At 37.6% G+C, this 9,742-nt stretch overlaps 2 protein-coding genes across 2 annotated transcripts; both read left to right on the forward strand.

Moving 5' to 3' along the window:
• The first annotated feature begins 3,216 nt into the window (after nucleotides 1-3,216).
• LOC131330253 (uncharacterized) lies at nucleotides 3,217-4,015 on the forward strand. Its single transcript, XM_058363765.1, has 3 exons — nucleotides 3,217-3,352; nucleotides 3,445-3,588; nucleotides 3,694-4,015. Exons 1-3 carry the CDS (start codon nucleotides 3,245-3,247, stop codon nucleotides 3,916-3,918), a joined length of 477 nt encoding a protein of 158 aa, XP_058219748.1. The 5' UTR covers nucleotides 3,217-3,244; the 3' UTR covers nucleotides 3,919-4,015.
• Nucleotides 4,016-7,294: 3,279 nt separating this feature from the next.
• On the forward strand, nucleotides 7,295-8,886 carry LOC131330254 (uncharacterized). The gene is made up of 3 exons (XM_058363766.1): nucleotides 7,295-7,582; nucleotides 8,252-8,367; nucleotides 8,681-8,886. The coding sequence occupies exons 1-3, from the start codon at nucleotides 7,300-7,302 to the stop codon at nucleotides 8,699-8,701; spliced, it is 420 nt and encodes a 139-aa protein (XP_058219749.1). The 5' UTR covers nucleotides 7,295-7,299; the 3' UTR covers nucleotides 8,702-8,886.
• Nucleotides 8,887-9,742: the final 856 nt, after the last annotated feature.

Below are 9,742 nucleotides of genomic sequence, written 5' to 3' on the forward strand. Positions count from 1 at the left end.
ATTTAACGAGGAATATAGGGCGTGGTACTGCTCACCACTCTAAGAATCCACCTAGAGATATAGAAACGGGGGGAACTCGCCCCCTATCGGAATCCACCGAAGGATAAGAGTTTCAAGAAGATAAACTTTTCACAAGCCAAAGGCTAATTCAAAACACTCAACTCTACTCCATTTCATTCAGTACATGAATTTAAATAGATTACTTGGAACAACCCTCCAAGAATAGGAAAAGACACTTACATTTTCAAGACACAAATTAAACAAGACTTGACCGAAGACTACTTGACATATGTGTTTTGACTCTTGAAAAACTAAAAGACACTTAAGAAACTTAAAAAGAACATAAAAACATACCTAGGCACTTTGACTGAGACTTCAAATAATTGCTATCTTGAAAAATGTAGCGTGCATTTGAAGCTATTGGATCACCACCGTTATTCCCCTGCGTCAAGTAGCAATAGCATGAAACCAGTACTTTAATGGCAATGAAGACTAAAGAAGTAAGGCTATTGCTGTTTCCACTAGGTGTCTGTGTTTGCGTTCTGCTACTCCATTCTGAGATGGAGTATAAGGACAGCAAGATTGATGAACAATGCCATGTTGTGTTAGATAATAAGAGAAAACCTTACTATTGTATTCACCACCACCATCAGTTCTAAAAACCTTCAGAGTTGTATTGAACAGATTTTCTACATATGCTTTGAAGACAAGGAATTTAGAGAAGACTTCAGATTTATATTGAAGAGGATATATCCATGTAAAATGACTAAAATCGTCAATGAACAACACATAGTAGGTAAAACCATCTTTAGAAGGATGGAAAGGACCCGTTCATCACTGTGAATCAAAGACATGGGTGTATTTACAGTGGAATTTGACAACACAAAAGGTAACCTATGACTCTTAGACACAACACAATGTGTACAAGGAACTGTGGTACACTTATTAAACTTTGAAACAGGTAGATGCTTGAGCATTTGATGAAACTTCAGGGGTGAGGGATGGCCAAGTCGATTATGCCAGACATCAACAGGAGCTGTTAGAGAGAGATGAGCTTGTGGTGATGCAGAAGAAGGTGCAGAGGGAGAAAACTGTTAGAGACCTCGGACATTGACACCTTTAGACAGAATTCTCTCTGCGTGTCCCTATCCAGGATGAGGAAAGAAGGGTCATCAAAAGTAATGGTACACTGATTATCCCTAGCAAGTTGTTGTACTTAGACAAGATTATTAGCAATAGTAGGAACATGAAAAACACGATTAAGATGGAAAGAATGTGTTGGAGTGGATAGAATGCCATTACCAGAGTTCTGAATGGGAAGAGAAGTGACATTGCCAACCATGACTGGCTCATTTCCTTGGTAGGGTTGATACAGGTTTAAGTTGGACAGATCATTTGTGAGATGATGTGCAGCTGCAGTTTCCAAGTACCATTCTGGTGTAGTAGTTGGGGAAGTAGTTGCCACATAGGCCCTTGGATGTGGAGAGGAAGGAGTAGGCAGAAGTGGAGGCTCGTATGAGGAATCCATCCGATACCAACAAGTCCTGGCTGTGTGATTTGGTTTGTTGCAAATCTGACAAAGTACACCACCACTTATGTTGTGAGGTCCAAAAACAGGAGTCCCTGAGTAATGAGACCTGTAAGAATTAGAATTCCTTCCATAATTGCCATAGTTATTTCTGCCATCAAAGTCTCTCCCTCCTCGGAAAGAAGAGGTTCTGCCACCACCTCGATTACCAAATCTTGGAGAAGAGTATCCCCTAGATCCAAAACTACCATGAGAACCAGATCCATAAACATTAGAAGACTGAGAGATCATTGTTGGACTCAGCATTCTTGTATTGTGATTCAATGTAAATTGATTCAGAACTCAACAAAGAGATAAGCTCTTCTACAGTGATAGTTTCAGGACGAGCTCGTATAGAGGTTTTAAAGGAGTCATATGCAGATGGAAGACCATGAAGAATGTGGAACACCATGTCCTCATCATCAACCGGACAAGAAGCCATAGCTAATTGATCAGCAAGAATCTTGATATAACAAGGACAGTGTACAAATGTGTTCTTAGATTGTTGACTTACCCAGAGGAGACAATGGAACTCTTTCGAAGATTTGGTTGCAAACCAGCAAATTCATGGAAATCATGCAACACATCGTTAATTATCTGGAAAAAAACTTGGTGTCTGCTCCACAGAGGATAAAAGGGTCATCTGTAGAATGAGGTGGCTAATATCCAAGGCCTTGCATTTTATGTTTGTTCTATTCCTAGAGTAATGTTTTTTTACTTTGAAAACAAGTTTTCATCCACTTTTGTGTTGTGATGTGTGTATGTTGTGTTTTCACTAGTTTTATGTCTTGTCTAAGAGCAAAGAGAAAACAAAAAAGCACACCAGGTCACCCACGAGTAGTAGTAGTCACCTAGGAGGAAAAATCGTCTAAGGAAAGTCCTCTGGTTACGAAGAGAAGGAGATGAATAGCAAGCTCGGTTCGATTTGGGAAGGGCTGGACACAGTGGTTGTCAATTGTCATAATAGGAATAGGTGCATTGGCATTGGCTGATCCCTTGGACCTTGGAATGTGTCTCCATCCTTAGGAAGTTTTTTCAAGTAAAATTGTCCTTGTGTTTTAAATTTTGCTTTTCATGCAATGCAAAATTTTGAAAACAAAAATGAATTTGTTTTTCTTCGAAGTGACTTTAAGAATATCATCCTCTCCTCGTCTCCTCTAGCTGAGTCCAAAAAATGTGTCACAAAAGTCTGCTTGTTACTTATCTTTAGCTCATACGTTCTGGTTTTTTTGCTTGGATTGTATTGTATGTATGCTGGAAGTCAGACACACACCAAGGTTGACGCCAAAAAATTGATTTAACTTTAGGATGCCCATGACAATTACTCCAATGGGCATCTTTAGATTGTGTAAACTTTGTTTAAGAATTTTTAATTTTGCAGGTGAATGTCCCGCAAGCTTTAGTTGGCTGACTGAAAATCCAGAGTGTTTGGGGGATGTTGAAAACCAGGAAAAAACTCGTAAGTTACAGATTATTCAAATTAGTTTGTATTGGATTACTTTTTCCTTGCATTTTATTTTCCTACCAACTAATTAGATTCACTTTTCCTTTATTTTAGCTTTATGTTCTCTATACGCAGTCGTGGATGCTAGCCTGGCACGCCTAGTAATATCCAAGTCCATCATATATCGACCAAGGGTCGACTTTGTCAACTTGGCCAAACAAGTTGCGGCGCATATGCCTATCTTTGCTGACCTGCCGGATGCTCAAAACAACCGGCTGTGTTTGACTTTGGCAATATTGGATTATATGAGAGAGAAGGGAGTGGCAACAAAAAACGACCGTGTATATGTATTTGCACATATGGAATATTTTAGTGTCCTTTTTTGTGTGGAATATTTTTCTAATAAAGTGGGTTCAATTTTTTTCTTTTTCAGGTATTGAGAATCCAGGATTATGAATGTTTTTATTCAAGGCGTACAGAAGAAGGGTATCGTAAAATTCGCCAGGCTATTTTTGTAGGCCCCATTTGTGGGGAGTTTAGTATGTATAAGGGAATCCAAACCCACAAGAAAGAAAATGTAAGATTTAATTTTTTCATTCATAACCCGTTGAAATTAGGATTTAGGGTCATGATTATATTTCATTTAATTTCTTTTGCTTCTTTTTCTGTGCTTTTTCAATAGGGGATTTACAAAGGTGTGGATGCAAAAGGAAAACTACATGAAAGAATCGGGCTCCATGCGGTGTCTATGGTAGGTTATGGGGACAAAGCGGCAGATAAATATTTTGAGGGAAAAAACAGCTGGAGTGACGGTTGGTGTGATGGAGGCTATGCAGAAATGGATCCATCACTTTTTGGGAGGATTGGAATTCCAATAGGGGTATCTTTAGAGGTAAATATGCACTAAAAACTGTAAGCATGCATGCAGTACACTAATAACTAGTGAATATGCACTAAAAACTGTATGCATGCAGTGAATATACACTAATAACTAGTGAACTAACCTGCAGTGAGTATACACTAGTAACTAGTGAATATACACTAAATTCACCAACTTTCATTCACTAAACTTACATATTTGAAGCAACTGTTCTCATGTTTTTTTCCTAAAATTTAAGACAATACCCTGATTACATGTAGTATCACTAGTTTGCCCTCCACCAATAGTTATTATGGAATGTGTAAGATATTTTATCATTGTTTTGTTTACTTTAATATTGCACTACTTGAATGTGGAACCATGGTGTGTTCTAGTTGTTCTAGTTTCACCTGTTATCAAATTAACACTCAGTATTTGATGAGTATTTACATTTCTTTGTCCTTTTATTTGGAATTATAAAGTTGTATTTTAAATTATCAATTCCTCTATTTACATGACATTGCAAGCAAATAGCCAAAGCCCGCATTGCAATCAAATAGGGAGCCCCCGCCTGACATAAAGGATACTACCACATTATTACAAACAAGAAAGGAATGGAAAATTTCAATGGTGCAAGGATCATAACCTTTTGTCCACTTTTTGACTAAGTACTAATAAGAGCACGTGTGCAACCTATTACTCACGGTTGCTAACCGCATTAATGTGGATCTTTCCTAATGCGGTATCTGTTGTATTGTGACAGGTTGGTCTCAGTTTTCTAGAGTTACTCTCTCTTATGCTATCTATTATTGTTGTTCATCTCCATCTTCATTTTGGAACTGCTTTTATCATCACTGGAACTGCTTTTTATCATCACTGTTTATAGCATTACTATTCTTTACAGCATTGACTTAATTTGTTGGCTATTTTTGTTTTCTGCATCTTTTCGTTTCAGGTAAAGAGGGCTGAAAGTGGTGAAAAGCCACAAATACAAAGCAAAAAGAGAAAGAGATTGCCGAAAAAAATGCCAATTAGAGATTTGGCCGAAGAAGTAGCCCCTCATATGGAATCTAATATGGTGTGTGGTGTGTTAACTTGTAGAATTCTATCTGTTTCAGTTTCAGTATTGCAACAATTTTGAAATCTTGAAATGACAGGACAAGCGGGTGGAATATCTTTTGTCCAAAGTTGTTACCATTGCTGGTTTGCCCTCTGAACAACTCGCAAAAAGGTACAATCATGTTTTCTTCATACTTTGCCCTTTTTTGTTATGATTTTAATTTTAACTATTGTTATGGCGCCTTTACTTCATTATGGCGCCTTTACTTCATCATGCAAGGGGTCCAACTCAAGACGAGGAGGATGCTTTATCATTCCAGGAGGCCATATATGCTTTGTCTGGTGGGCGCCGAGGCCCAAATGCTCGTTGTAAGTTATCTTTCTCTCTACGGTTTTACTTTTAGAAAATTAAAGAGGTTTAAACCATTACGTGATTTTCTCCTTGCCAACCTTTGTGCAGGGATTAATTGGTTTAATCATACTGTGGCACCCGAGCACCTACCTACATTTAAGAAGCTAATCAACTTATTCCAACAATGCAAGAGCGGAGTCCTTGGAAGTGTATGTATATATTTTTCATTTTTTTCATTTATAACTACACAGTTAATGATAATTGAAAATAATTTATGTGGTTTGGCTTATTACAGGGTCATGGTAGTAGATCTGTAGTTGTTGCTGCCTTCCTTTTTTATTTAAAGATTGAGAGTAAATTAGGGGGAAGCTCATCATAGTTGTTCCTCCAAATGACACTGAATCTTGGAGTAAAGCCTTGCAACCATTCTTTCAGATTACAACACATCACCGTCTCCTTCGAAAATGTGAAGTTTTTGTCACGAGTTGCAAATACTTGAGTAAAAATCCTATCCCCCAATTTGTGTGGGAATATGTGATTTTTCAATATGATGAACATATAGATGGTGTGATGGAAAAGTTGAAAGGCAAGAACAAGCTTCTTATTACACCAGAGAATCCACTACGGGTATTAATTGCATAAGTTTATTTTTTCTTTCTTTCTTAGATTTTGTTTGTTTATTTGGTTAATGATTTTTGCTTAATTTTATCTCATATTACCCTACCCTTACAGGACGTTAAAGAGCTTAGCTCTATGCTTTGCTTCCTCCTACCGAAATATTTTTGCTCTGGGAAGGACCTATTCAATGCTATAGTGGAAAAGGGAACCACTCATGAAGTTGTTGATATGCTCAATTCAGTTAGTTTCTAATAAAATTTAGTTATATCTTTCTTTCTTTCTTCTATAAATGCTGCCTAACGCCTCCATTTCACTTCTATTATAGGTGGTTGATATATTCAACGTTGATAATCAATGCATACCGGAACATGTAGTGTATTGCATGGATCTTGGGGAGGGCATCTCGGTGTCCCAGAAGAAAATTATAAGGGAAATATACAAAATGCCCCAGGATGCTACAAGAGAAGGTATTGATAGGGAACAAGCTCTAGACCAACTGCTTGCAATGGTGAAGTGTTGCAATCACTTGAGTCTTTCTAGAGGATTGGACTTGACCAGCTTCAACGAGGAAGATATTGGCTTTGTTTGGTTGAGAGTTTAGTTTAGTTTAGTTTTAGTAGTGGATGGAGAGAGAAATAGGATAATGATTGGAAAGAGGGGTAATGATTGGAGAGATATAGAGAGAGATGAGAAAGTAATAATTGGAGAAATAGGGTAATGATTGGAAAGAAGTAGGGTAATGATTGGAAAACAAAATAAAAATAAAACAAAACACTCAAACGAACATAGCCATTGAAAATACAGGTTTTCTTTCTTACCTTGTCTTTGTTGATTAGTAGGTTTCACTTTCCCTTGAGGATGGATTAGTAAGCTTTTAGCATTGGGTTAATATAGTGAGGTTTCAGTAAGCTTTTAGGTGAAAGAATATGATCTAGCTTGTCTTAATTCGGGAATTCATTTGCTCATTTTCAGGAAAAATAGTTCTTCTCGATAGGTTGCTGAAGAAACTTGACGGATCAAGGATTGTAATAGTGTCCCAGGTTCTTTTTAGCCCGGTTTGTTTCAAGACTTTGTTTAAATTCATTTCATACGGGTTATTCACATGTTTGATTTTATTTAAACCAGATGACTAGGATGTTGGACGTTTTAGAACAATATTTAAAATTCAGGGGAAAAGAGGTTCTGCGTATTGATGAGACTTCAGCTTTAGAAGAATGCAAATCCTTTTGTGCACCTACAACAGATAATAAGATAGTCCGGTTACTATCCACCAGGGCTGGTTGCCTGGGCATTTCTCTTCTTCCAGTAGAGGCTCTCATTTTTTATGACACCAATTGGAGGTGGGTATTTTTTTTCTTTTCCTGTTTAGATCTTTTGCAATGTTGTTTAGATCTTTTGCAATGTTATCTCCTAATAATCTCAAGGATGTTCTTTGTAGGAACCCACATATTGATATGGAGGTCATATGTTGTGCACCCAAGGAAGTTATGGTGTATTACCTTTTCACAATGGTTTGTTTATGTGTAAGATTGATTCATTATGAACGAAATTGTTTGCAACTTTTTGTACTAACATCATGTTTGTTGTCTGTACAGGGAATTTTTGAAGAGACGGTTCAAAAACCCGAAACAATGGAAAGGGATAGGAATATGGATATATGTCATGCTTTTAAGCGCCAAAAGGGTGAGTGTCACCTCGAACCTACCTTCTCTGCACACTCCTCTAAGTACCATGTTGAAAACAACAGTATTGAATGTGGATAGCGGGAACCTCCTATGGGAGGTCCACATGTGTCCCCTGTGTGCCAAACGTGTGATATGATGAAAATATTCAGAAGTATATTGTAAACCTGTCACACAATAATCAGAAGTATATTTGAACCTGTCACACGGACAAAATCACGGCAAGCATAGCTTCATTTCTTTCATCTCTTGAAGAAACTACATAGCTTCATTAGTTTCCAGCCCCCTACAAAACCTACCAATCTGGTAACCTGTGGTGTGATATGTTACATACGATTCTCGCTTTCATCTATTCACTCCTCTCCTCTGATATGAATCAATTGCTTGTGTGCCAAACCAAATTGTGCAGACATGTATTGGGCATCGTGTGATGTTTAATATATTCAAGTATCAGACAAATATTTTTCTGTTTCAAAGCCTCAATAATTTTCTCCAATCTTCCTTCCTTACGGAACCCATTCATTAGAGCTCAGCTGAAGTAATAGATTCGTGGATCGAGAACAAGAGCCTCTTATGTCAAAACTTTTTGTGGGCGAGAGCGCCTTCAGAGCATGCATATTTTAGTTCTTCTCGTATTTTCATTCTCCCATCAAAAATTGTAATTTGGCAGATGTCGACGACGAGTGGTTGGTTAGGGCGATCCGGGCGGGTTCAGATCTTTGCCACTCGGAGGAGAGCACAATTGCCAACGCTGACTTCAACGTAGACAAGGTGTCAGGAGGAGAGGTATAAACTCTTTTTGCATGATTGTTTTTATCCAAGTTTGTTTTTATTTACATATGCCATTTGTTATGTTGTAGCCAATGGGCTTATAGCCCACAGAGTTCGAGCCCTGTGGGCGTGTGGTGTTCAGGTCTATGAATAGCATCTTGCATCCTTTTTGACTAACATGCTAACTTCCCGTTAAACCCTGATGTATAACGCGTAATACTAACATCCTTCTTTTTTCTTGCCAAGTTTTCATGTTGTTCTAGGTAATGGGCAAATATGGTTAGTTTGGTGTATTATCTATCTTACTTTTATCCTTCATTCTGAGCAGGCTGCAGAGAACCAAATATGACATGGGAAGTTTCCAACATCTGACATGCGAATGGGGCAATTTGTTTCCTTGTGAGGGCAAAAGCTTGAGTGGTTTCCTTTCTTTGGTCGTTTTTATCTGTAAGTTGTAGATTTCTAAACAGTTCGTTTATGGCCTAATGTCAATTGTTCATGAAATTCAGGGCTGGTGTAGAATTGTCTTAACTGAGGAATTGCTGCAAATTTTGACAGTAAATGACTGGATTTTATAATACTTAGCAGAGGGCTGTGTTGAGTTCTATTAAAGTAACTGTTTGATACTTATCAAAAAAAAAAAGTAACTGTTTGAACTTTGAATCTGTCCATTTATGATAACGGCCAAACGGATAAGTGTGGCATGTTGCTGGTCTTTCTTGTTCAATTGCTCAAACACACGAGATCCATTTTCTTTCTGGCATTCAATTTGGACATGATATGGATTTGTCTTGCCGAGTAATCTCAATTGTATTTGTGTTCGTTGTTGCTTTTGTCTTGCCAAGTAACTTCAATTGTTAATTTGAGTTGTTGCTTTTGATACAGCCCTGTCTGTGCTGAGGCGATGTGAACTTTTTCGTAACAAAAGGAGAGGAGAGAAATTTTTTCATTGTTGATGTATCTATTGATGTTCGATAAACATATTGTACAAAATTGAAGGGTAAAAGTGAAAATTTGTTCATCATTACCCATTTAGTTTTGAAGTGGTACAGTTTTTTTGGGATGGCAAAAAGTGCAAAAGTGCAAACTTCCGGACGGAGGGGGTAATTTTTTGCGTGACTGTGCTACTATGCGGGTTCTACAAGTTGAACGATTTCAATTACGGTAAAAGATGCACAGTGGGACCCATAATAGGTGGTGAAAATCTCATAAGGCGGAAAGAATTTAAACTCTACAAAGATGACAACCGAACGTAAATAGTAGGGTAAACTACATAACCCCTCTAACTACAAAGATAAAACTGTACAACCCCAAACTACTTCTAATAACTAATCTAAAAAATGAGGGTTTTTTTTTTTTAACTCGGTATACATCAGTAGGGAAGGGAAGT

The sequence above is a fragment of the Rhododendron vialii genome, chromosome 6a, assembly GCF_030253575.1.
Source record: "Rhododendron vialii isolate Sample 1 chromosome 6a, ASM3025357v1".
NCBI classification, from domain to species: Eukaryota; Viridiplantae; Streptophyta; class Magnoliopsida; order Ericales; family Ericaceae; genus Rhododendron; species Rhododendron vialii.